General features: G+C 31.1%; 2 protein-coding genes and 1 pseudogene across 9 annotated transcripts in view; 1 reads left to right on the top strand and 2 right to left on the bottom strand.

Moving 5' to 3' along the window:
• The window catches only part of LOC140056049 (large ribosomal subunit protein eL43), a 220,534-nt gene that overhangs the window by 42,979 nt on the left and 152,732 nt on the right, over positions 1-24,823 (top strand). The gene's annotated exons all lie outside the window — the stretch shown is intronic.
• LOC140055909 (voltage-gated inwardly rectifying potassium channel KCNH6-like) overlaps positions 1-24,823 on the bottom strand; it is an 82,277-nt gene that overhangs the window by 48,495 nt on the left and 8,959 nt on the right. For all 8 annotated transcript variants that reach the window (XM_072101193.1, XM_072101195.1, XM_072101200.1 and 5 more), the window contains exon 3: positions 3,029-3,205. In XM_072101193.1, coding sequence (XP_071957294.1) covers positions 3,029-3,205 — 177 coding nt within the window. The remainder of the gene's footprint in view (positions 1-3,028; positions 3,206-24,823) is intronic.
• LOC140063699 (5S ribosomal RNA) lies at positions 9,908-10,025 on the bottom strand (annotated as a pseudogene).

The following is a 24,823-nucleotide window of genomic DNA, read 5'->3' as shown; positions in this document are numbered from 1 at the left end:
TTCGTCCCAAAAAAGTGGGGCAAAACGTCCACCGCGCAAAAAATATACCTCTATAAAAAGTAAAAAAAAAAAAAAAAACCGTCCCCCCGCCCCTGAAAATTTATGAGGGTGTGACGCTTAACAAGTATATTTTTTTATTTGGCCTAATTAATATTTACTTCACTTTGCTCTTTTACATTTTTATGGAATCTAATAGGCACTAGCCTAAACTATTTCCATCAAACATTAAGTGTAAGTGTAAGTGTAAGTGTAAGTGTAAGTGAAATAATCATTTTTAAATATTGGCCAGTATAAATCCAAGACCAAAACATTTTTTATAAATTTAAATATAAATATTCATTTTTAAATATTGGCCAGTATAAATCCAAGACCAAAACATTTTTTATAAATTTAAATATAAATCAGTATACAATTTTACCATGCAACAGTAGTGAAATCTTGAACATGCAAGAAATCGTATTAGTATATAACAGTAACACTACCAGTCTAATTACCAATACCTCACACTATCAAAACAGTTAGCTGTCAATCACAAATGGTGTCTATGGTGGCGATATCTAACCTACTGTTCTCTATAAAAAGAATCAAGCAGCAGTAGTAATGTTTTCTGTTCACAAACACTATAAAAGGTTCCATGCAACACAACATTCTGGAAGAATCTTTCCTTCAAGATTAATCCATTGATTTCTTCCAATCATTCTTCACAATGGTGGTACTACCACTACTGCAAACATTCACTCCAATCAAACACAAAGTTTTACGAAGATTAGAAATGTTTGAAAAAGAAAGTTTTAGTTTATACTAATCTACATCACAAACTGATACAAATTGAAAGCAAACGTTGCAATGTAATGTGAAAAAAGTTTTTTTTTTCTGCTTTTCATATGATAAATGATGGAAAATTCTTTGAAACCAATACGGTACAATGGCATAATAACAACTGATGAAAATGGCAGATGATATTAGTTACAAAATGCATGAAAACAAACCAAATATATAGAAACAAGCAACTTAGGTAGTACTAGATGATAGAGGAACTGTCATGGAGAAAGAAATATTGTTTTCAAAGTATGTTCCATCTTTTAGAGCCTCAAGGCAATGGTTTCTAAAATATTAAAATATCTTAATTTCTTAAACTGAAGTGTACCCCTGATTGCTGTGATATATACCATGTATCGCACGTTTTTCTTTTAAATGTCTTTCTACAGTAATTAGGTTGTACAGTAACTTGGGCTAATACCAACTTGTATGATGGGTACAAATGTAAGGCAAAGGTTACTTCCATCCAAATATGTTCAACCTTACCTTACATCCCATATTTCTTAGGAGAACATATTGATATATTGTAATTGGCAATTAATAACCTTAACCTATCCACTGTGTTTACTATAAAAAGCTTTTACACACAGTCCCTTTTGACTTTTATAGGAATTGATAAACAGAGGTAGATTTTAAACACAACTGAACTTGCAGTGTTATTTTAATTTAAAGATTGTGATAAAAGGAAAGATCAAGTGGATGTTATCCCACTAGGACGCAATGCAAGAAGGACATGACCAATCACAAGCAAGGGTTTGGTATCGTTGCAGGATTCGATATTTCGCTAGTCTGACGCACAAAAATCCAGTAAAAAATGGCATTAGACTAGTCAACCCAATGTCTTAAGCCCGGGTAGTGTACCTAGTACAGGTAGGTCGTTGATCGTTTAAATTTGGAAAAACTGACTATGTCAAATACTGTTCAATGGGACATAACCCGGCAGCTCATTAATTGTGGCAATGCAATCAGAATTAACCAATAAAGTGGGCTTGTGAAATAGTCAATGAATAGTGAATCTTAAAAAAAATGAAGCTGGTGGTCTAGTAACTAAGATGTCAAAACTAAGATGCCTGTGATTGGTTAAATTATTTATTTGTATTGCATGTACGTGCATGCATTGCATGGGAAACTAGCTTTTTGTATCAACTTAAAATAAATGAGAGGCTGACATAACAATTCAAATCATAAATTGTTGATAAAATAAAACAGACTAACGAAACCACTTAAAATAACAGGCACTAGTAGAGATAAATGAAAACAATATCATTCAGTAAAATAAAATAGTGGCCTGAGCGAGATAAACAAAACATTTAAAATAGAACAGAGATGGAAATAATATCAAATAATATTAATTTTTTTTAAATCAAAATAAAATCATGGCTGCCAATTAATGAAAAATCACAGCATCTATTTCAATTAAATCAATGCTTTTATTTACATAAACTTTAATACAGAATCTAAAATAAAGAAAATTAGAAAAATAAATAAAAATTATCAAAAATAGATGCTGTGAAAACAACATACAACAATAATTCATAAAAATAAAGATTACAGAATCAACTTAAAATTTAAAAAAAAAAAAAAAAAAAAAAATATTGTAAACAGTTATTAAAATATAATCCGCTTGTTCACATAATTTAATTTATAAAATTCTTATCTTATTTGCATAGTTAACCCAAATATTGTTATGTATTAAGTTTTATTTAAACAATCATGCATATTAAATGTATATATTAATTTATTATATAAGTTAATTATAATTTTTGTATTTCATCATGCACCCTTGGTAATGTATTCAATTGAAACTGCTTGTTCAGTCATGCATATCAAGTTAGAATGTCAAAGTTATCAACAATAAAGGTGCTGTAGCATTAAGTTCGTTATTAAAAATAAAGATATAAAAAAAATTTCAAAAAAATTATTATTATAATTATCTCATTTACATATGGATGTAATATTTACATACAGAAGTAAAAGTCACCTGTCTGTACAAGGTAAAAAATAGTAGAATAGTAAGATATAGAAGAAAGAACCCTTCGTTTGGGATTAATATTCAGAAGACACTTTCTATTATTGGTCATGAAGATGTCCCCTGAACAGGGGTTCTACTTTGTAACTATTTAAAAGGTGCTTATGTTAAAGTACTTGAATTTACTTTAGTGATCACATTTTTCAATTCAAATTCCAAGAAGATGATTGGTTTACTTACGTCTATTGCGCCTAAATCGATAGCCCATTCCTGATTGGCTACCATTGTGCTCTTCTGTAACTTCAGTGTTTGCTGCTGAAGATGCTCCTAGATCTTCATAATTTATTATGTACATGATAACCTCATCATTCTCTTTCTTGACTGGAGCAACTAGAATGCTACACTGGAACATAGCACCTGAAATTATGAATAAACAAATTATGAATAAATAAATTATGAATATTTATGAATTAGGCATGAATTATTCATAAAACTATATACTATAAATAATATAAAATAAACTATAAACATTCTGAAATTAATCATGAATCAGCCATAAATTATGAACATTTAGAAATTTAAGCAAACAAACACAGTAAAAACTGTACTGAAAACATAGACATTTATAATAAGAAAGTATGTAGGTAGTTATGAATAAACATCAAAGAAAATGAATTATTCATAATTTATTATTTACTATGAAAATTCAGAAACTAAACAAAAATTAATTAATCTGAATTTTCAATTCATACAGTCAACTCGGATATTTTTTGGCAAAGAGTTGAAATTGACCAGCTCAACCACACAATATTCAATTTTTAGTATTATACTTACACCTGTCATGATAGAATAAGATAATTTCAGTTAATTTCAAATTACACTTGTTTAAATGTCTAGAAAATGTCATTAACACTAAGTGTATGTACACCATAAGAAAAAAGTCTTGTAGCACATGACACTGCTAATAGTAATAATACATTGATTACTTTGCTTTTAAATTTGTAAGAATCAACGTGCCGAGCAACAATCTGTTTATTTGTAAAATCACATAAATTTACGTAATACTGAACTTTGACACGCAATTTTGTAAGAAAGTTCTATTCTGTAAATTGTCCTTTAATTCATTCATTCATTCTGCTTTTATTCAATATTTCTCTTTGCAGTATATATAAAATAAAACTGAATTGCGAGAGATTTACATATAAAATTGGTACAAGCTTTCAAACATCAAAATTTACAACATTAAAAAGTTAAAAAGAAAAAATTTAAAAAAAGGAGATATTACACATGGAAGAAACTGATGAAAGTACTTATTACTTATTATTATTATTATTGTTGTGTTTATTTTGGTTTATTAATTAGTCTACACAGTGCTGGGAAACATGAGTTGTTGAATCTTTTAGTATTGCCATATATTTCACTTTGCTTCTTAGCATTCCTAAGTATCCTGCCACACGTTTCGCCCAATTTAGGAAGTGCGTTAGGGACGATTTTGTTAAGATTTTTAGCAAAATCAAGAAGAATATCTTCTCTTCTTTGATCTAAAAATTTAAGATTAAGTAGTTTAATTGCTTGATCATAGGATGCATATTTTTGTCCGAGAATTATTCATTCATCATTCATTCATTTCCTTTATTTAGGATAGTACAGTACATTATACAAATCATACAAAACAAAAAGAGAAAAAGATTGCACCAGGAAATTAACAATAGTAGTAGCAACTTGCACAAACCAACCTACAATATCCTAAAATATCAATTTGCATTTACATTTTCGCGCCGCGGCTCTGGCCAGCTATGTCCCAGGAGGACATATTCATTGATAAGCTGTTTCATAGCGGTAGCTTTTGTATCTAAAGGCTGACAGTTTGGCGAATTTGTATACTCGACTATAGTTCCCAGCTGCTGGACCCAAAAAATGTCTGGGAAAAGAGAGTCTATGAGGGCACACGGTTGAACGATTTTGGATTCTCGCCCTTTGAATGGCTGACGCGAATCAACAGATTGTGGAAGAATTTTCTCTTGTACCACTGTGAAGTCACGTTGTCTCTAGAGGGTATTTAGTTGCATGCCTACAGTACAGGTTACAGCACATTGAAGTTCAAAATTGACCATTATTAAATGGCATTTTTGAATTAGTAGATTAGTATTTGTTGGCAAATAATACATTGTTGGAAAGGTACACATGTCTTCTTTCAAATGCTGTGTATACAATTAACTAGTGAAAAAATGGGCATGTGATTCATAATTAAAGAACTATCTCTGATTTTTATGTATTTGTGTGATTAATGTTAAAATGTCAAGCGGAGTTTTTTTGTAAGAAATATTTCTTGTTACTTTATTATTAACTTTTTCTTTTCTAATTTTAAAAGTAAGAATCAATGTTGAATCTAAAGCTAAAACCACATCAATTTTAAGGAGTTTGATGAATCAGGTGAAATCTGATAAAGTCAATAAGATTTACCATTTAATTGCTTACAATGGTGTTATTGCTAATAACATTGATAATGTAAACAACACAAGCCTGGGCTTCAATTAAAAGCAATCGCCAATACTCACACTAAGTATGTACTCACTTAGGTAACCTTTCATCTATAACCTTTATAAAAGCATTAATCATTTGGTCTATGATTGGTTGTAGGCGTAACCAAGCCGACAGCTTTACTAATTAATTTATTTTACTTCTTTATCTGATAGTGCAAAATTAATTAGCAAAAATAAACAACTGTAAACTTAGCTAAATATAGAAGGATCTACAGTATGTAGTTGATTATTATGAAAAGATCTAGTGAAGAAGAATGTTGGAAAATTGAATTAGAGGAGAATTATTAAGCAAGATAGGGACTGACCAGTCTTTAACATCTTTGTCATTTGATTAGAGTGGGTCACATGATATTCAATAAATATTCTATTGAAGCCATGTTATCAATAGTGCATTTTTCAATTTATGCAAGTACAAATGTGTATTTATGCATGTTCATTCGCAACTGTCCAATCAAATGATAAAAAATTACTTTAGATGTTACAAATAATGGTTTTATATCTGTATCATGGAACAAATATTTTCATTTGGTAAAAAATTGAAATGTTCTATTCTCTCGTCATTATCATCGTATGGGTGAAAGTTGACTTTCCATTACATGGGACAGTCCGTGAGTAGGAGCATCTCCACATTAAACCACATCATTTTTTTTTAGATGGAAGAGTATGCAACACTATCATCAATTTTTATCTGATTTTTTCTTATTATATGCAAAAAACAAATTTTGCAAGTATATGCAATAATTTGTAACCGTTGATTGATTGATTGAAAATTAGCCTGATATTAAGACTGACCTCGCTTGGGAATGAAATGCCAAAAAAAATTCAAAATATAATTAATTATCATCGATGTACTACAAATGTCAATATTATAGTTTTATCACCGTGGTTTAGTGTTCTACATACATACATATAGTTGAACATATTCATTTGACATTTAAGAAATTGTTTTGTTTACAGTAATGAGAAATCCATTGTAGATTAACTATTAAATGTCAATGTATTGTTATAGCAACAATAACATAACACACCTAGGTGTATTCGATTGGTTCATTCTGTATCATGTGCTACTCAGACTTATTTCTTTATTACAAAGTAAAATTTCTATCAAATACTTGTATTGCATGTTCAGCTGTTTGTACTACTGTATTACACGGTAACATTTCCATCAAATACTTCTATTGCATGTTCAGCTGTTTGTACTATAACATGGTAAAATTTCTATTAAATGCTTCTCTTGCATGTTAAGCTGTTTGTACTATTACATGGTAAAATTTCTATTAAATGCTTCTATTGCATGTTTAGCTGTTTGTATTATTACATGGTAAAATTTCTATTAAATGCTTCTCTTGCATGTTTAGCTGTTTGTACTATTACATGGTAACATTTCCATCAAATACTTCTATTGCATGTTCAGCTGTTTGTACTATTACATGGTAAAATTTCTATTAAATGCTTCTCTTGCATGTTTAGCTGTTTGTACTATTACATGGTAACATTTCTAATAAATGCTTCTATTTCATGTTAAGCTTTTCGTATTAGCGATTAGAGAATTTGGTGCAATGCAACTGGTGAATGCTGTTTGAAAACCCAACTTGTAGCATATACACAACTGTTCTATTCTGCAGTGAAAAATCCAAGCGCTGCTTCTTTTATTAAATGGCACAGACTTCTGCCTCGACATTGATTAATTTAATTTAAGATGGAAGAACCAGAATAATTAAATAAAAGTTTAATTTATAACAGTAGACATATTTACAAAGAAACAATTATTATGGTTTTTTTTTCAATTCATGAAATTTTCTCCTTATTTAATTTATAAACATTCTTTATGATTATTTCCAAAAATATTAAATGTGATGATTGTTAGTCTGCAGCATGATCAAAAAAATGTGATTTGCCTATATATGGACATGATGATGTCATATCACTACCATATTTGGGAATATCACTACCATATTTGAACACGTCACATTTTTTTGTCACATAAAGTTTGATAGGGTAGACAGAGCTTAAGAGGATGGCACAGGAAGAAGGATGTGTTTACAACAAAACCGCGATGAGCAAAACTAGATGATTATGGAACAGGAAACAGGTAAGCCTGATAATAATGTGGCTTATTGTTGATGTATGTACTAAACTCATCCGATAGTAACTAACCTCAAAAGTAAACCGATTGTTGACAGAAAACGATCATTAAAAGTTTGACAGCTGAGTTCATTTCATATAACATGTTAATACGTTGTATACTTTTTTTATGTTACAACTTATATGTGGACTGCATGATCCGGCCTTGGTGGTTCTCCTGAAAGTACATTGATGTTGTTATGTTAAACTGTTCCGACTCTATGTCTCTAATATTTTACCGTTTCAAAGCTTTTGGCTGCTAGGTAGGTAAATGACATCACGTCACCATCATAATCCTTTGTTCATCCCCTGATTCAGTTAGTGTCTCTTGCAACACAGTCAACATAATGCGTTGGTCCTCTAGACAGACATGGTAGTCTCAAACAGATTATCTAGAGATGACCTGATCTTTTTCTGGACAGCACCGACTTCTTTGACAGGCTGTTATTAGGAACTGGGAGTTGTTTAAAAGATTATTTATTTCTTGGGAGTTTTTTTTGCTTTACTAACCTGAACCATCATCTTGAGGACAAGGTTTGCTAGAAGGATGTTTTTTAGGCCAAGATCTTTTAATAGAAGTCAGAAACTGATTTGATTTGATATGGTACCATATCCCTATCACAATGATTTATAAAATAAATTATGTTTATACTTTATGTTGTTAAGATTATCTAATCTTTGACTTGATTCTATTATTTTAAATTTTTAAACCTAAATTCTGCTTAATAATGAAAGACTTGGAAACTATTGATTTTGTTTGTTGTTACAATTTGTCATATTTATTTTCGGAAGCAATTGATTTCTTAAAGATAATTTTGAAATGTTGATCGGTCAAGCATGTTAGTCACTAACCCCCTACATGGTATACAAGGTCAAAACATTGTTTAAGATCTCTTTTATTTAGCGATTTTATTTAGGCCTACTTTTTTACTTTTAGGTAGGAAATCATTTTCCTTGTCATCGCCCAAAAAATATTTTATAAACAAAGTGGCTACATCTACGCCCCAAGGAGTAAATACAATCCAAACATTATCTACGCCTATAAAGTGGGCGCCTAGTATTACACCACCACAATAGTGGATTCGATAAAAAGAAGAAGAAGTGGGCGCTATGGCTTTGAAAAAAAAAACTTATGTGTTATGGCATCAGATATGGTGTTAGACTAGGGTTTGTGTTCGAAATTAACCAATTGGTACTTTTTCTTTCTCAACATCTTCTTTATTGACCATCGCCTTTTCTCACCATTCCATTGCCTAGAGGGATGGGGTTTTTTAGGTTTTGATGGGCCAACATTCACGCGTGCCAAGGCATAATATATAGTTACTTCGTTTTATAAAACGATAACAAATTATTAAGGTACAGGAATGCATGATCTACTTAAAAAGTTTTTTCAATATTAAAACTAACTTCCTAAAATATTGCCATTTATCCGATATTTTGAAATGTTTTGATCTTTATGAATAATTCATTTTATGATTTATTTTTACACTCATAAATTATTCATTGAATATATCCTTTTCTAGAGTTCAAATTGTCTTAAAAATTTGGTGGTAGTAGCAGGTATATGCGGTAATTCAACAGCACGGTTTAAGAAAAAGGTTATGCTAATTTTAACCTTCATGAACAAGTCTATGGTAATTTATGCATATTTTTTAAGGCTTTAATTAACATTTGTACCAATAAGGCATTCAAAATTCTTAAACACTGGTGTTACTGAGAGGACAGTGTTCTTATAAATTATGTATGATTTTATACTAAATATGACCATGCAAAATTCTTTTTTATAATGCACTATAAAAATAGGTGCATTCAATAATCCTTCGATAGGTCATCTTATAAATTATTAATGACCATTATGGTCTTATCTTTCAATTTTAATTAATCGACTTAACGATATTTCTTTTTAAACAAATTTGAGTGTTGCTGTTAAGAGTAAAAATTCTAGTTACCAATGCACTTTATTTTTTTATATTAATAATAAATATCCCTGCTTTGAATAAACACAACCCCTAACCAACCCCCGCCCTCCCCCTATATAATATTATTTGGAATAACACCCCGCCACATGCATACACAATATTGTATTTAATAAACACATTTCTATTTGTAGTAGAATGTGTTGATTGAAATGGTCTACAATTTACCAAGAATTTCATACAATTTTTACTGTATTTTATTACTTCTTGATATTAAACTGTGTTGTATTTTTTCATATTTTATTTTATTTTATTTTATTCAATCGAAACCAACAGCGATAATTACCGCCACTTAAACAGGTTTGATACAAACAAAGCCAGGAGAGTTTAAAGCACCTTGATTGGTCCTGACATTGATCAAGGGCTTCTCTCGTCCAGTGCCCACCTTGACCAGAGGTCTGAGGCAGATACTAGATGCAGGGGCTGCCATAAGAGTCAGCAGTGCTGATTTCAAATGCCTAACGGGACCCCAGCTCCATATACAGCACCCGCTATTCCCAGATGGTCTCCCATCCAAGCTCTAACCAGGCCCAACGTTGCTTAACTTCGGTGATCTGACGAGAACCGGTGTTTCAACGTGGTAAAGCCGTATATCTAGTGGTATCTATTTGATTACATGTTTTACCAAACTACATCCAAAAAAATAAACGCCTCCCTTGAATAAACGCTCCCTTAAAACTCTCATGAACAATACATGCGTGGGCAAATAATATTATTCGAATAAATACGGTATAAAATTAAAAATATCAAATTTCAGTTTAATGTATACAAAAGCCTTGTTTCGTATATTAATAATAGTACGTAGAGTACGCAAAAGTAAGCTTTTTGTGTGCAGACATGAATCTGTGTCTAAATCTTTTTGATTTTATTTGTAATATTCTACAATTTTAGAGGTTATTAACCTTCTGTCATAATCCTTGGCAAATATAATTCTAAAAATAACCATAATTAGTTCTTGGAAATTAAATCGCTAAAATCATGGCATAATGTTATCTAGATAAAATCGACCTTGAAAAGCTTTTGTTAGGAGTTTTCAATTTGCTATAATTAATTTCAGTAGATAAGACTTGCATGTGCAGATTGATTTTCTGAGCATGTGCAGAATGATTTTCTGACTTGACAATATTGCAGTTGCTTGGTGACCAACACACTACGTTTTGACGCTCATGATCGGTGGAAAACCCGGAAGCATGAGGCTTTGTCATGGTGTAGGCTGTGTATATGTCCATTTAAACTATAATATGTTTTTCTGTGGGTTTCCCAACTCCCGGCCAAATAATAATTATCCGTAGTTTCTATCTCTGTAGTATATTACCATTTTCATATCTATAGCATATTGTAGATCATAGACCCTATCTAAACCAACCTATGATACAGGTATCACATGTGATGCACATGAGATGCTGTATTATGAAATTTTCCTATGACAATGGACAAATATTGTCATATGTGGAGAAACAGTATTGAGAACCGGTTGTCACAATTATTCTTAAATGCATAGTACTGGGTATTCAGTACAATTACGTCAGAGTTGGCAATCATATGACTAATCAACTCCCTGACGTAAAACTAGTTCTTGTTCGTAGTAGTAATAATTATCATCACTTATAACACACCTGAGTGTATCAATGCCATAATACGTGCCACAGTGATTCACAGTCATAATGAATGTGCGATGCAACAAATTAATTTGTCACGCGGATGCAGGAAATATGAAACAGGATCATGTGCTTTTTTTTTTTTCATAGCCAAAATGTAATATAGCGCCACTATTTTCTTGGCCATTTCAACACTCAAAATGGCACTCAATAAATGAGACCGAAGGTACAAATCTATCACAAAAAAAACTATGATTTTGTTTCTGTATTTGATAAAATAGAATCATTGTGAAAAACAGTTTCTCTCACGATTTTTCAAAACAAAATATATAAAATCTATGTTATTTCTTGACCATTTAAACAAAACGCGGTTTCACGATTCTACGTGGGACAAGCACATTATTATTACCACTCTTCAGTGCAATTGGCTTTAGGAACCTATAGTGGCCCTAGAAATAATTCACAGGTGCAATAATAATGTATTCATTGAATGGAGAAGTATAGTTTGACTTGAAAATTATTATTGCCTTGTCCTTCAGATGGGATGTAAAGCCATTGTGTACATTGGAACAATAGCACACTACAGTATTTGAAAAAAAGTAGTGTGCAGATCCAGTAGGCGCTGTGCTGTGCTGACCGCCTAATCTGAATTTTCTCAGTTTCCAGTTTAAGGAGGACCAGAATAAATACCTTTATCTGAGTAATAGTAAATACCACAGGCGGAGATTGAATTTGAAAGTGCTTGCTATAGTATCTGATGAGAGTGTAAAACTTGTTTATTGTTCCGCACACTTTGATGTAATAGGGTTAATACTTGTGTTTACATAGTATCATTGCTGTAATAATCAATGACATCGATTCGCAAGTTCATTCTAAGCTTGGCCGCGATTGACATCTTTTGTGCACCGATCAGACAAAACAGCTGAAACAAACACGTATTTGTTTAACTAAGATTAAATATAGAATATCACGGTAGATGATTCATTAAAAATTAATTATCATATTATCTTCTGGTCACTATTATATTATTCATTAATCAGCCTTTAGATATATATTCCATACATCTGTACTCATCATTAAAACTATATTTAATATTAATTTGATACAGTAAATTGTACATCACTAAACAAAAACCATGTATGCCATTGTCAATTGTTTTTTCGTGCCGCGCTTCTAGGCAGATATATTCCCAGAGGACATATTCATTAAGAAGTTTTATCATCGCGAAAGCTATATCTACGGCTGACATTTTTGGAATTTTGTAAACTCAACCAATTTATAGGTCCATGCTGCTCGATTAAAAAAAATCTGGGAAGAGAATGTCTAGCCTGACTATACACAAAATGTTTTCTACTGAAATATTTCTTGTTTACATGCAGGATTCAAAATATTTTAGGCTTTTAACATATTATTCTCGTTATTGTGATACAACAACATAAATAGAATAATAGTGGAACCGTTATACCTCTAACACATTATAGTGTTAATAGAGGTTCACTTCGAATTGGGATGTGCCGGTAGTGTATAGGAGCTGTATCTTGGTGGTTAACATGCATGCCTTCCAATCCCAGGGTTCAATCCTGACCTAATGCTACAGATTGTAACTCACAACTCTTTCAACTCCACTCCCTATAGCCTTAAGACTTTATAGTTTTAAAGCATAAAACATTTTATTAAAACCAGTTTATCCACCCTGAAAAAATTGGCACAATTTCTAATTTCAATACTGCTAATAAATACTTAGAATATTGTGGCTTTAAAATGTGATAGTGGAAGGTTTATGAAAAAAATTTTAATTTTATTTTGGTTTTTCGTAACTTGAACAATTTATTTTGTTAAACAATTAAGAAACGTTAGGCATAAACAAAAATAAATAAATAAAATAATTAATAAATAATAAAGCAAATAATAAAAAATGAAAAAAGGAATTAAAATATTATTAATATTAAATATTCATCAGCATATAATCAGTCATTATATATAATAATAATACATTTTTCATTCATTTTTTGGAAACATTCATAGAATTTTCAAAGTAGTGGTGTTACTCGACGATCAGTACAGTATTATTAAATTCAATATTTTAAAATATTTATAATTCATAGTAAAATCACAGAACGTACTTATTGCCATGTTTTATTAAAATTTAAAAATAAATAATTAATATTAAATGAATTAATATTTTATAATATAGAATTTATTTTAATTTCCAAGGTGAGCTAAATCAAGCATGAACAAAATTACATGCATCATCATTTAGCAATGTCAAATAGAGATAGTAACAAAAATACATCCACAAAACATGCACTTATGCAGTGCATACCTCATCTCGATTAGATATGATACGGACATCCTGATTGGTCAATTTCACTATTAATACTGAACGCTATGCGGTGTTAATCTTTATTAAATTTATCTTGTTGATCTACTGTTTTTAATATACTAAAACCTTATTGCTATTTGTTGAGAAATTTTATTAAAATAAAATATTAATCCTTTAAATGGAAATAGAATATTTAACAGGTCATAATTGAATATAATAATAATATACCAAATAATATTTACTGTACAATATGATTTAAAATAATAATAATACCATATAGTCTAGAAGGCTATAACATTCAGGAAAAGGAACCATGTTAAAATTATTCTCCTACAGTTACTGCAGTAAACTACATTTTCTTTTAAATTCTAAACTAAAGCTATATGCAATGTCATCACACTTTTTATTGTTGACTGTATACGTTCAGTAACAATTTTAGAGTAGAATCATTTTTAAATTATCTCGCAATAATTCTATTCACAAATTTTTTTAATTTGTTGTAATATTTATTTTTGTAAATGTTGTCTTTTTGTATTGTATTAAATGCAAGAACAATTCTACAGACGATATTCAAATAAAGTTTAAAGTTTATAGTTGTAGTATTATGAATTTAATAATAGTACAGAGGTGTTTCTAATGTATGGACGACACTCTAACTGTTATATGTATCATCTTGATTAGATATGATACAGACAACCTGATTGGCTAGTACCACTATATCCAAGACAGAAATTTATCCAGCGCAGTACAGAGGTGGTAATAATAGTCAGTATATAGTGAGATTACAGTAAGCCGCTAAGGAGCTACGTGTAGTAATGCTAAATGTTAATTAAACCTGGTCTCTAGAGCCATCCTTCCTCTTCAATTTTCTATCCAACTGAACAGCATATTGCATTATCATATTTTTAATATCATTTTCATGAAGTGTGCTTTTAATGCTACGTGTAGAGCTAGGGTTAAATATCGTAAATTAAAAACAAATTGCCTATTTGATTCATGTGGCGATAACTTTTAAACTAAGTACGATCTAATCTAGAAAACTAAATATTCAGCATTAACTAATATCATACATATATTATACGACGGCTACTGAATAATTATGGAATTGGATGCTATCAGTCTCAAAACACTAATCAGTCCTTCAGTACGTATCCAGCAGCAAATGATCCTTGCCAACATTAAGGATAAGAAATACACCCACGCTTCTAGCCCATATATCTATGTGGGCTAGTAACAAATTGACACCAAATTTAATAATGCACAGGTCTACATTTTTTTTTAACATGCTATTTTAACGTCACCTTGACCAAAAATTAGATTGAAAATGATTTACCTAAAAACAGAGGTAAAGGAAAGTCTGTCAGTTAAATTAACTGTTTATTTTGCCTTTTTATAATTGAAATCATTATTTTTTTCTATGCAATTTAATAAGTAATATAATAAAACTATAAAGTCTGATATTAATCTTAATTTTTCATGTTTTTTGAGGGACAATAGATCATCATTATGAAAAGGGAAGGTACAAGTGAAAGAAAATCTACTTTCCGTTTGAAATGGTCTTTTTCCAAAATTACTTTTGCAAAACGCAGAGGAGAAGGGGGTAAAGGTTGGGACACCTTCTTTTCAAGGTTGTATGGTATCTGCATACTAATAATAATATACAACATTCATCGCTAATACTATGTATTCACAGTGGATATTTTTACTTTATTATTTTCCCAAATCAATTACACGTACAGCAAGTATACATAAAACTATGAATATATTACATCTCTTAAATTAATAATATTGGATTTTCTCAACTAATAATTTAAATGATACAATTACATACACTATAACTTTGTAGCCGTATGCATATTTGAGTATTTGAATATTATCAACTAATGTCAAATATATTCTATATTCTTCATCGTATCACTAAGGTGTAATTTTAATGTTTTCGTAATTGTTTGTTATATAAATTTTTCATGATACACACATCTATACACAAGGGTATCAAAATTACCAAAATTGTACTGCGAAGGTTTATATGGCTCTGGGGACAGGTCTTTGCAAATGCCAGTAATAAATAAAAAAATAAATATGTTATGGTTACAAATGTTAATTCAACATTAAAGTCAAAACAAATGCCAAATCGTCAGAAATGAATAGTATATAATCAATAGTTATAGTTAACACATTATTTTGATTTATTAGATTATGAATTAATTTAAATAATTGGAAATTATCACAATGTGTTATCAAAATGTCTTGATGTGTGCTAATGAGATAATGATTCTCATACATAACAAAATATAATAGACTGAAAGAGGAATGCATGAAAAAAAAAATTGTCAAATATTGTACTTTAGGAAAGTACAATCAACTCTTCCTATTATGATTAAATATACATCCCGTGCCATCATCGATGCAACATTTTCTCAGCTTATTATTAATAATATAAAATTGTTAATATAGTTAGAAATCTGATCACACTCATTTTCATGGCAGTTGGCAAACTGGGATTAGGCAAACTGGGATTAGGCAAACTGGGATTAAGTAAACTAGGATTAGGCAAACTTGGATTAAGTAAACCGGGATTAGGCAAACTTGGATTAAGTAAACTGGGATTAGACAAGCTGGGATTAGGTAAACTGAAGTCAGCAAATTGGGAGTCAACAAACTGGTCTAGAACCTAATTTTAAGTAATACTTGCTGTTGAAAATAAAATGGGTTACTACAAAGAGTATGATAATGTTTATTATTCATTTTTTTGTATTTTAAACTGCATTGTATTTAAAAGATTTTTTGATTTAGATTTTTATATGAATTAGACCAATAAGATAAATTGATGCCTTGCTATCATATGATACTGTAGTTAATAGTATCTTTATCACCTTAAATGTTATAACTACAAAAGCAATATTTCAATTTGGATTGGTGTCCTCATTTTTGGGCTTATACTTTCATCGCGATATTAAAAAAAATGATTGCCTACTATTTAACCATGTTTTCTTTGCCGCGGAAACAGAACCCTCGACTGTAAACAAACTGAAGCAAAGATGGAAAGTAGACATGATGATGACAATAAACACGTTCATTAAATCAAAATCAAATTCTTTATTATATTAGACATGACAAGCAATCCGATATTAAAGGTAAATTTTCCTTTCATTCAGAGTGACACATTGAAATTCATAATAATAATCACACTATATCTATCTACCCTTCCAATATTGCTTTCTGTATTCAATTTCTAATACAAGTATTCAAAATACACATAGATCTTGAGGTAGTGTAAATAGCATTTGCAAGTTGACGGCCTGTACAAACAAACATACGTAGTAGTCGCAGAGATTACGCCATGACTCTACAATGAAAATTATTACACTTCCTATTATACCAGAAACTTTACATATTTCTAAATATCATTTCATGAACCCTCAGCAACAATCTTATTTTATAATAAAATTCAGATCGAGTCTTTATCATTTTGATGACTTCAATGGTTATGATGAGGAAATGTTTATAATTGTTTTGTTCTTTTTAATTAATGTTTTTTTTATGAATGTTTTAACTAATTATAAATATTAGTGAACGGACGTGAACTTTGTCCACTTTCACTCAAATTGAAAAAGTCCTATTTGAACAGTTAAATATAAAATGTATAATAATATTAGAAAATGTTTACCAAATAATAAATAATCTAAATTTTTTACTTAAAACAAATTATTGATTTAAAACAAAGTTTAAGATGATTTTTTTGCTAAGCATGTTTGATAAACATAAAGACTGCTTTACTGAATTGATTTTCGGCCTATCGTGAACAGTAGTAACAGAAAAACCTTCTAATCACATAATGTACGATAAACAATCCAGAAACACAACGGTCGGTGCAGGGATTACGGGTTTAAGCACTGGAATCCGATACAACACAGAAATGTACACTTACTAATTAGATAGCCAACCTATTAGTATTATCTCTAATTATGTAGAGCAGGGTTCACTACTAGACTATGTAGATAATTTAAGTGAGCACTGACACTGTCACAGACACACAATTCTCAGTGCTGTATCCCTACGTTATGACATTTTTTCCAAAATCATGGACAAATTCCATAAATCTCATGTGTATGACATGTGGTTCCTGTATCATGGAAGATTAGGGGTTAGGCAAGTATCTAACTTTTACCTTTTATCTCTGCCTTTTGTGGATGTATTGATGTAATGTATAACATTTTGAGAAAATGCAATACCTATCATGAGATGCAGGCGCTCGTCTTTTTAAAATTGTAGGTGTGCTACAAATTGCACTCTTCAATACACTCAGGGGTGCTGTTGGTGTGCGTCTTTTTGGTTCAGTTTTGTTTGTGGGAAGGAAGTATTTGCTGTTGATAATTTAGGGAAAGTGGTTTGTGATATTAAGTAGTCTCAACACTAAAAACACATATGAGGAAGAACATGTAATGGAATTGGAAAAACAGAATAATTATTATTATTATTTTAATATGATTATAAAACCTTTAAAGCACAAATTTGTTGAGAACAAAGCATTATAGTAGTTCTATACTGTGCAGTATGTCAACGGATCTGGGTCAATTTAACACAGTATAGTAAACACCAGTAGTTCTATACTGTGCAGTATGTCAACGGATCTGGATCAATTTAACACAGTATAGTAAACACCAGTAGTTCTATACTGTGCAGTATGTCAACGGATCTGGGTCAATTTAACACAGTATAGTAAACACCAGTAGTTCTATACTGTGCAGTATGTCAACGGATCTGGGTCAATTTAACACAGTATAGTAAACACCAGTAGTTCTATACTGTGCAGTATGTCAACGGATCTGGATCAATTTAACACAGTATAGTAAACACCAGTAGTTCTATACTGTGCAGTATGTCAACGGATCTGGGTCAATTTAACACAGTATAGTAAACACCAGTAGTTCTATACTGTGCAGTATGTCAACGGATCTGGATCAATTTAACACAGTATAGTAAACACCAGTAGTTCTATACTGTGCAGTATGTCAACGGATCTGGATCAATTTAACACAGTATAGTAAACACCAGTAGTTCTATACTGTGCAGTATGTCAACGGATCTGGATCAATTTAACACAGTATAGTAAACACCAGTAGTTCTATACTGTGCAGTATGTCAACGGATCTGGGTCAATTTAACACAGTATAGTAAACACCAGTAGTTCTATACTGTGCAGTATGTCAACGGATCTGGATCAATTTAACACAGTATAGTAAACACCAGTAGTTCTATGCTGTGCAGTATGTCAACGGATCTGGGTCAATTTAACACAGTATAGTAAACACCAGTAGTTCTATACTGTGCAGTATGTCAACGGATCTGGATCAATTTAACACAGTATAGTAAACACCAGTAGTTCTATACTGTGCAGTATGTCAACGGATCTGGGTCAATTTAACACAGTATAGTAAACACCAGTAGTTCTATACTGTGCAGTATGTCAACGGATCTGGATCAATTTAACACAGTATAGTAAACACCAGTAGTTCTATACTGTGCAGTATGTCAACGGATCTGGATCAATTTAACACAGTATAGTAAACACCAGTAGTTCTATACTGTGCAGTATGTCAACGGATCTGGGTCAATTTAACACAGTATAGTAAACACCAGTAGTTCTATACTGTGCAGTATGTCAACGGATCTGGGTCAATTTAACACAGTATAGTAAACACCAGTAGTTCTATACTGTGCAGTATGTCAACGGATCTGGGTCAATTTAACACAGTATAGTAAACACCAGTAGTTCTATACTGTGCAGTATGTCAACGGATCTGGATCAATTTAACACAGTATAGTAAACACCAGTAGTTCTATACTGTGCAGTATGTCAACGGATCTGGATCAATTTAACACAGTATAGTAAACACCAGTAGTTCTATACTGTGCAGTATGTCAACGGATCTGGGTCAATTTAACACAGTATAGTAAACACCAGTAGTTCTATACTGTGCAGTATGTCAACGGATCTGGGTCAATTTAACACAGTATAGTAAACACATAACATTAACAATTATGTTTTCCATTCAAAATGAATATGATCTGACTTTAAAGCATAATTATCTTTAAATATAAAGGTCAACTCTACTTACCATAGCGACATGCATTTGCAAAAATAATTGCTAAAATAATTACTTAAAATAATCAATAATACTTGTTGTGTTTACATGTGTAGTAACAACATGGTCAAAGGTCATGATGATTCTATGTAAAGGTGTTGAATAATAATTTATTAATAATTTGTAAATTACTATTTAACCCAAATGTTCAAGGGTAATATATTATCTTGAATGTGTTTGAAATGCTACCACCAAGTGTTTTTTCAGATGTAATTGTTAATGTTAACAAAAAACACAAAGAATTGAACATTTTTGAGATGAAAGAAAAACATAAAGGTAAATATTTACTGTATTGCAATAAAAATAAGAATAATAAGATTAAAGACCAATAGAGCTGAATAACGATTGATGAACAATTAGGAACTATGTGAGGGGAGAAGAACACATCCCTCATCTTTTAACAGTTAAGAATACAGGAGCAAAAAGTTGAAGGAAATTGAACATTACATTTCAATAGATCTTCTTAACCTATTCAACCAGGAAGGCACAAGAAGTATAAAGAGAAGGCGAACACCACATTTCAATTAACAATTCTTTAGAAACAACTTTTTTTCTCTTCTGCTCTTCCTCTATTGTACAGTGAAGAATACAGGAGATGAAGTACATCACATTTCAAAAGACATTCTGAACACATTTATAAATCTAATATCCAAATGTGAAGATTATCGTGGGTCGATACCCCCATCCTTGTGAACACCCCTATGGGTTATTTACCTGGACTAGATCATTAGGCGTGTTTAATCTCCGCCATTATCACATGGAAGCTACCATTACGGCATGTAATAAATCTCATTATCATCGTTTTAACCTTAAATCAATACAAATTAAGATTCATTAAAATACAGAGGCATTATGATCGCTGACTAGACATACTGCAAAACGTGACAGAATATTGGCCTGGGAATCAATAAGGCTTCTCGATTTCACCCAGAGTACAAAACACTGCAAGGTCTTCTTGACGGCTTGATTGTTGTAGGCTGTAGATTTTTCGTACAGCTTAAAATTATGCAAACATAAAAAAAAGATTTAACTGAACTATACTGTACACATAACTTTCTGGTGGAGACCATCTTCTGATATCTGACATGCTTCATTCTTTCTTCAAATATGTTCTCACAAACATTTTATCTTGCATGGCCAATTAATTTTATACAATTTTTATTTGAAATCCCTTTTAAAATTGTGTTATATAAATTGATAGTTAATTATATAAATTGTTATTGGAGGGACCACCCTCATAAAATATTGTCGAAATAAATTTATAAAATACGCAAAGCACATTTTAGCAGACTACACCACATGCGGCTGCCATACCATTTTTTTTAACCTGTGTTGAATGTTAATTTTATCTATTTAGAACTAATGTGCAATGTTTATGATGTACAGTAGCCATCTCATATCACAGGTAAATTTGATAATTTAGAATTAATAATTGCTTTATAATTACGTATCTGTTACTGTAGTAAAGTAGATTTTAATTTCTGCATAAAATAGTCTACTTTACTGTCCACTAGCTACTACTGTACGATCGATGAAAGAACGGTGAGTCACAGAAAGTGTAAGTGTTTAAGAGTTGCAATTATTTATACATGAAGATTAAGAATTTCTTAAAAGAGTTACTGCAGTGCATAGTTACTGCAGTAATTTTTCAGTGGAAGCTATAAACAGAATCATTAAATTATTGAGAAAGGGCATCCGACCATGGGTATGTTTCTGCAACGAAGATATATAAATAAATAACGTAAGTAAATGACTGGTGGTGTAGTCCTATTTTCTTGGAATCAGACTAAATAAGGCCAATACATGACTTCTTTACACCAAATAGTATACAGTGATGGGTGTGTCGGATAGAAGTGGGTAATGGCAGCACTGACATTTGACCTTTAGGAAGTAGCCACATCAAATCCTGGTGACATGGGTCAATCTTTATTGTGTATTGTGCTATTTAAATTATGTGCATCTAACAATGATACATGCTTGGTCACTAAAGAGCAGGTCCATTTGAATTAAAGTAAAAGCATTTAAAATAAAATGTTTAGTTCAAAGGTAAATCGTCTTTATGCAAGGATGTCTACCTAAGAATTCTCAGACGGAAGGATTGTTTTCGTGCCCCAGGTAATTGGCGACTTACTATAAGTGATGGTTGAATGCATGGCTAGAGCTGCCCTGGATTGAATTTCTGAACCATAAAACATGGCTTCCCAAGTCTCTTGAATAAAAATCGTCATCTTCATTACCAGCTTTTTAACATCCACTCCAACCCTTTTTTCTACATTTATTGGTGTTTATAAAAGCATTCCTGAAACAAGCCAGTGCAAGGCTACATCAGAAAAAGAAGGGTTGCAAACGACAAAATTACTTCAATCATTCATGCTCAAAATCATCATTCTCTTTTTAATATTAAAAGCATCTAGTCAAATATCATTTAATTTTAATTTGGAAATTGCATGCAATAATGATAATGTGCTCTGTTACATCACTTTAACAACATTACCGTAAGTAGGCTTTGATGCATATTGATGGAAGGCTACTTCACATAAATTGATATGTTAAATGTATGCTGAATTAATGTATCAATGTTCATTGATATTTCAAGACTGTAGACATCCTGACGTAAGCATACAAGTACATTATAACTATGACATACTAGTATTAGAACATACAGTACAAAATGCTCAGTTTTTCAATACTGTATAATAATACCATCAACTCACCCAGTACCAGGCACCCTTGGGCTGGCCAAATATAATTTTCTGGAATATATATTTAACAGTAAAAAAGAATTTGGGATCCTCACAACTAAAAAAAATACATAAGCTCTGTCTATACAGTATATCAAACTAGTTTGACAAAAGAAGTGTGATGTGCCCAAATATGGTAGTGATGTACCCAAATATGGTAGTGATATGTCCATATATAGCGATATGTCCATATATGGGCACATAGAGTTTAATAGTATAGACAGGGCTTTAGTCCTTTATTGGAAGATCGACTGTATCTTTTTTTATCACTCACAATGGTAGGTTGGTTGCCCAATGGGCTAGTGGCCTATACCAATGGGCTACCAAAGTAGCTGAAGAGGATAGTGGTCAATAGATACAGATAGTAGTATAGTTTTATTATAGAGCAATGGGCTAGTTGTCGGCTACTGTGCAGAATTTTTTTTATTTGTAATTTTAAAAAGCAGCATTTTTTGTAAGAAATATTTCTTCTTTTAGTAGAATTTTGTCCAATTATCTAAACATTTTTTTTTAGCCATGATTTCATCTACACCTTTTTAATCTATATTTAACCAAACATAAAACTATTATTCTTCATTATTCAAGACATTGACAATGTATTGCATCGCATTACTAGAAGTTCAATAAAATTCTGAATCAAAAAGCGTTTCTGCATAGATTCAATATCAGTATTTCTATCCTATAAATATGCATCTTATTACCCCTGATGTTTTGCTTGGCCCAATTTTTGGTATAGATCTATTTTATTGCTATGCTACAGTACTTCAATAAGCATTTTTCACGACAGAAACGTCCTTGGGGGCGGCTATAACCAAACCTACGAAAACAGGATTCTGTGTCACCGCTCAACTGTGAGGAAGTTGCAAATAAATCCATAAACCACGCTTTTCAAAATAAATAATATTTTTATTAGGCGAATTATTTTTATGGTTTTTTTTATTCAAATTTTGATTCTAAGTTTCAATCTTTTGCAGTTTCACATTTGTTTTAAATTTTAAGCTTTTTTTTCACAAAATACACAAACCAACAGTGGTGTTCATAGTAGTTTACACATCCACTAGAAGGGTACAGGTACTGTATGATTCGCATACGGTTCCATTATCAGATAGGGGTGTTTAACTGAATGTAATTCATCCTCTCTTTAGAGAGATAAGGCTATTTTTAGTTTATCCAGGTGTACAGCAGGCACAGAATAGACGAAAGAGTATGCCATCATATTTTACCATACAATGCATGCATGCAAAGCATGCATGCAAAGAACTTGAGTACACTATTCAAAAAGAGTGTGCTAATATAATGTTAGACAAAGTAGCGTAACAGTGAACCCCAGAGCTTAAGGGGCCGCAGAACATGATGAGCCTCAATGCAACTACAGTGTTGGTTAAAGGGCCCCAGGAATGCCATAAACCAGGGGGCTTTTCCTCCTACATTACGCCACTAACTTTAGACACTGCACTTAGGCTGCCATGGTTCTCTAGATGATTGTAGAAGAATTATAATAATATTACTTTGTTAAAAAATTTTCATTACAATATGTTACGTGCAAAGTAGAAAGGCTTCAGAAAGGCTATTGTTGGTTTTAGAGCTAGACTCAAAATAAGATCATTAATTCCAATTTTTATTATGTCACAATTTTGAATACTATACAAATGAAATTATTCCTGCAAATGTAATGAACTGCCATTAGTATATTTCCTCTTTATTTCCCCTTTAATAAAGCCATACAGTACTGTACATTTGTAAGCGTACACATCAGTCACATTCAGTAAAATCATTAAATTCTGAATCCTGAATTTACAAAATGACTGAAAATATTAGTGTTTCAGTTTGTTTTTTCGTGCTGCCCATTATTTTTTATATTTATATATAGTTTGAATGTTTTGCTAAATTTTTATATTTTTATATGTACTGTATATGGAGAAATCTGAAATAAAGTTTAATTTAATTTAATTTCATTTCATTTATTTATTTGACCAACAAAGCATAATATACAATGTACAAAGATGAATTGGTCAGGGACTGCTAAAGTAATACGATTACTGTAACTACAACAAGAGTCAACAGTCCCATAATAATAATAATAATAATTACTGCAAGACTAGAATAAAACTAGAATTACAGTGCATTTACTCTTTTTCATGATCGAACAAATTACTGCAAATTTTAATACTAGAATTTAAGTGTCAATTTATTTACTCTTTATCATATGACATTAATGAGATCATTCTAATTGTAATCATATACATAAACTTAAATTTTTCATGCGCATAATTTTTGACATACAGTAGAAATATTTCCTCTTTATGACAATTAATAAAGAACAAACTTGAGAATAGAAATCATTCAGTGTCGAGATCATTATTTCAACCGTGTTATTTTGTCGAGACTACGTGACGCATAATTAATTCTAGTTCTGTTTAAGATTGCATTACATTGACAATGAAAATTCTATGTTAAAATATGAAATGACACATCAGCACAAAGTTCTGTTTAAGATTGTGTTCACACTGACAATGAAAATTCTATGTTAAAATATGAAATGACACATCAACACAAAGTTCTGTTTAGAGTGTGTTCACAT

Source organism: Antedon mediterranea, chromosome 1, assembly GCF_964355755.1.
Source record: "Antedon mediterranea chromosome 1, ecAntMedi1.1, whole genome shotgun sequence".
NCBI classification, from domain to species: domain Eukaryota; kingdom Metazoa; phylum Echinodermata; class Crinoidea; order Comatulida; family Antedonidae; genus Antedon; species Antedon mediterranea.
Note: the sequence above shows the minus strand (reverse complement) of the source record. Positions and strands in the feature narration are given on the sequence as shown.